Source organism: Fukomys damarensis, unplaced genomic scaffold (assembly GCF_012274545.1).
Source record: "Fukomys damarensis isolate Sample0158 unplaced genomic scaffold, DMR_v1.0_HiC HiC_scaffold_42, whole genome shotgun sequence".
NCBI lineage: Eukaryota > Metazoa > Chordata > Mammalia > Rodentia > Bathyergidae > Fukomys > Fukomys damarensis.
In genome coordinates, this window is record NW_022900954.1 from 113,576 (window position 1) to 116,515 (window position 2,940).

At 57.5% G+C, this 2,940-nt stretch overlaps 1 protein-coding gene across 2 annotated transcripts; it reads right to left on the minus strand.

Annotated features, from left to right (window-relative positions):
* Positions 1-608: 608 nt before the first annotated feature.
* On the minus strand, positions 609-2,292 carry LOC104872691 (testis-specific Y-encoded protein 3). 2 transcript variants are annotated; one of them, XM_010638968.1, is made up of 5 exons: positions 1,991-2,292; positions 1,728-1,842; positions 1,500-1,645; positions 1,321-1,405; positions 609-759 (listed from the first exon to the last, which is right to left on the minus strand). In XM_010638968.1, the coding sequence occupies exons 1-5, from the start codon at positions 2,066-2,068 to the stop codon at positions 644-646; spliced, it is 540 nt and encodes a 179-aa protein (XP_010637270.1). In that variant the 5' UTR covers positions 2,069-2,292; the 3' UTR covers positions 609-643. The 2 variants fall into 2 exon arrangements, with proteins under 2 accessions (XP_010637270.1, XP_010637271.1); XM_010638969.1 differs by lacking the exon at positions 609-759 and adding an exon at positions 769-1,033.
* Between the last annotated feature and the right edge of the window lie 648 nt (positions 2,293-2,940).

Genomic DNA, 2,940 nt, shown 5'->3' on the forward strand with positions numbered 1-2,940 from the left:
CTGGTGGAATGAACTTAGCCATGTCAAGTAAGGAAATCAGGCCCGGGGTGAGTGGCGCCTAAGAGCCACTCATTTAGCATGGGACGATGTACCTGCGCTTAGGGTTCCTGTCAGAATGTTGGTGGTGAGGGGCTGGACTGGTCCAGGCCAGGTTTGGGGATAAGGACATGGCCATCAGTGGCTCAGGTCCTAGAACGGACACGGGGTCCAGCAGGAAAATGAACGAAGACACTTTCACCTCCCTGGGCTCTCTTCATGGGACCCCGAGACTAGGAAAGGCAAAAGACTCAGGTAACCCCTTTCCCAGGAAATGGGACAGCGAGCCCGTCAGGACACTGGCACTCTGCACCTCACCTGCAACGCCCCACCCACATGAGCGGAGCCCACGGAGGTCCACCTTCCAACCTCCCTGGCTTCTCTTGTTGCCCCGCAGCCCGGCTCTACGGATACAACTGTGTCCTCCAGGGGAAACTCACACCATGACCCACCCCTCCGCCTAAATCTTTGCAGGAGGAGCAGAGCTCCCTGGCCAGACAAAAGGATGCTCCTCCGCACACCTGAGCTCTCTGTTTTCCTGCGCCAAGCCCACACACGAGCACACAGGTGGGCACACTCAACACTCTTTATTCTCCCGCACATCGGGTCAGAGGTCTCCAGATTTCCCGCAGCCAGCACTCTCCACTCTGTGTTCTGCTTCCACACTCCATCCCGGGAGGTGCACATCCTGAGCGGGGTTCACACCCAGGGACCACAGCATCTCTGGGAGGCAACGGAAGCAAAGGAGTCGGCCCGTGAGACCTCACTCAAGATCGGGGAGCTCACTCAGACTCAACACAAAAACGGGCATCCACATTCATTTTCACGGCACCATCTCCAATTCCTGGACCAGCTCTGGACTCCTGATTTGGGCCTCCTTGCCCCTCTTTCCTCCTCGCCTTCAAAACGAGTGTTCTCCATCACACAGTCCCCATGGCAAGCGGCATGTGGATGGCAAAGCGAGGATGCTGCCTGAGAACATGAGCGAGGAGGATCTCTCCAAAGAAAGGAAGCCAAACAGAAAGAGGGAGTAAGGGAGAGGCGTGGGGGACAGAGAAAGAGAGGAAGAAAGTGAAAGAACGCGAGGAAGGGAAGGCAGCAACACAGGAATACAGAAAGGAAGCAAACTGGGGAGTAAGAAGAGCTAAGAAAGAGGGGAAGGAGGACAGAGCAAAGAAAGACAAGGGACATGACCTGCAGAAAAGAGTGAGCGCCGGAGGGCAGGGGGCAGGCTTTCATTCCTGGAGGCACTGCATTCCAACTCCCTTTTCCTCACTTGCTCACCTGGAGGTCCAGCTCCCTCTTCAGGTGGCTTCTTGCTCTTGAGGTAGCAGGGCAGCGGATTGATCCACAAGTCCTCCAGGATGATCTGGGAGGGAAAGAGGCACAGGGCGCCCTTGGAACCACGTCCCATTCGAGCAGATAATGAGTCAGGGGAACAAGGGCGTCCCACCAGAACCCACCTGAGTCATCCTTTCGCACCCTGCGGAACTGTGGTCAGTAAACCAGCCGAAGAAGTTAGGGCTGCGGTGGTACTGGCTGTGGCTGTAGGCTCTGTCTTTATAGGCGGTACGCCACTGAATTGGGGTGCTACGGGATGCCCTGTATCCTGAAGTTAGAAGAGACTGTTGCAAGAAGCTGGCCGATGGTGGACCGCCTCACCGCCCGTCCTGGGCCCACCCCGTTCTTGCCAGTGGTGTGCCAGAGAAAAAACTCCTTCACCAGAAGTCCATTGTGGAAGTCAGGGTCGTTCCTGAAGAACAAGGAGATCGTGCAGCAGTTACTGGGTTGATCCTCCTCTTCTACCTGTCAGAACAAAGTGGACAAAGCTCACATTCCCTTCTGCTGATCTGTTGGCACTTCCTGGCTGCATGGATGAGCGATTATCCTTTCTCACCACCCACACTGCCACCCCAGCCTCGGGCCTCCCCGCCGGGAATCTTCTCGTCCTGACCTCCAAAGTGATCATGTAGCTCAGCATGTCTTTATCTTCCTCACTGATCCCCGCCGCCATCTCTGGGTGGTGGGCCATCTGGCTGGGGTCAAGGAGCTCAACACTCAGGTCTTATGTGCCTCCAAGACGTGCCCAGAAGAGAAGAGAGGGACAGGGACAGGGAAACAGGCACACACAGAGAGAGTGGGACGAACACCGAGGAGGGGACAAGGCAGAGAGGCACAGTGGGAGGAGGGAGGAGAGGGTTCGGACAGTAAAGAGCAGCAGGGTACTGCAATCTGCAGTCATACAGGCCTCGCCGGCTCAGGTCCCCGCCCTACATCCCTGAATGAGTTTTGTCAGGGAAGCTCCGGGATATCTGGGTGTCCGGTCCAACTCAGCAATCTGTCTGCCTGCCCCTCCTAACAGCCCCCACCATCCACGAGGCCCGATAGCCTTTCTCCGTGTGGCCAGTCCCCACATAGACCAAGCTTAGGCCTCTGAGGTCTGTGTGCCTCACGAGACGGAATGCACCGCTGGTTTGGCCCCTTTCCCCAGCAATTCACACTGCGACCAGGAAGTACAGTGCTCCCTGTGTCCACTGTCCCAGGAATTTCCCTGGGATCTGCCAGATCGCTTTTGATTACCTGGCCTCTGGGTCGCTGGGTCCCATTCCATGCCATCAACAGCCTGGCTGCTGTCTTCTCCCTCCACCTGGGCTGGGAACCTCCTGCCCGCAGGGGCTGGCTGCGCACACCTGCTCCCGCTCCAACAGCTTTCCAAGTGTGTGGCATCCACTCACCATTTCTTCTGCCACTAAATATTCTGAGAGCTTACGCACCCTCCCTCTCTCCCACGGCCTCCTTGCTCCCACAGCCCCATGACCACCCCCAGGCCACCCCGCGGCCCCACAACACGCGGCCCTTCTCCCTGCGCTCCGCACACCCACCCAAAGGGATACCGCTGTGGCC

Bases quoted from the DNA above. Each gene is read 5' to 3' on its own strand.
- LOC104872691 (XM_010638968.1), bottom strand. From the start codon at position 2,068: ATGGCCCACCACCCAGAGATGGCGGCGGGGATCAGTGAGGAAGATAAA. The intron at 1,646-1,727 runs GCAAGAACGGGG...TTCTAACTTCAG, and splicing joins TTTTCTCTGGCACACCACTG to GATACAGGGCATCCCGTAGC. The intron at 760-1,320 runs GTGAGCAAGTGA...GTTGCCTCCCAG, and splicing joins AGAGGGAGCTGGACCTCCAG to AGATGCTGTGGTCCCTGGGT.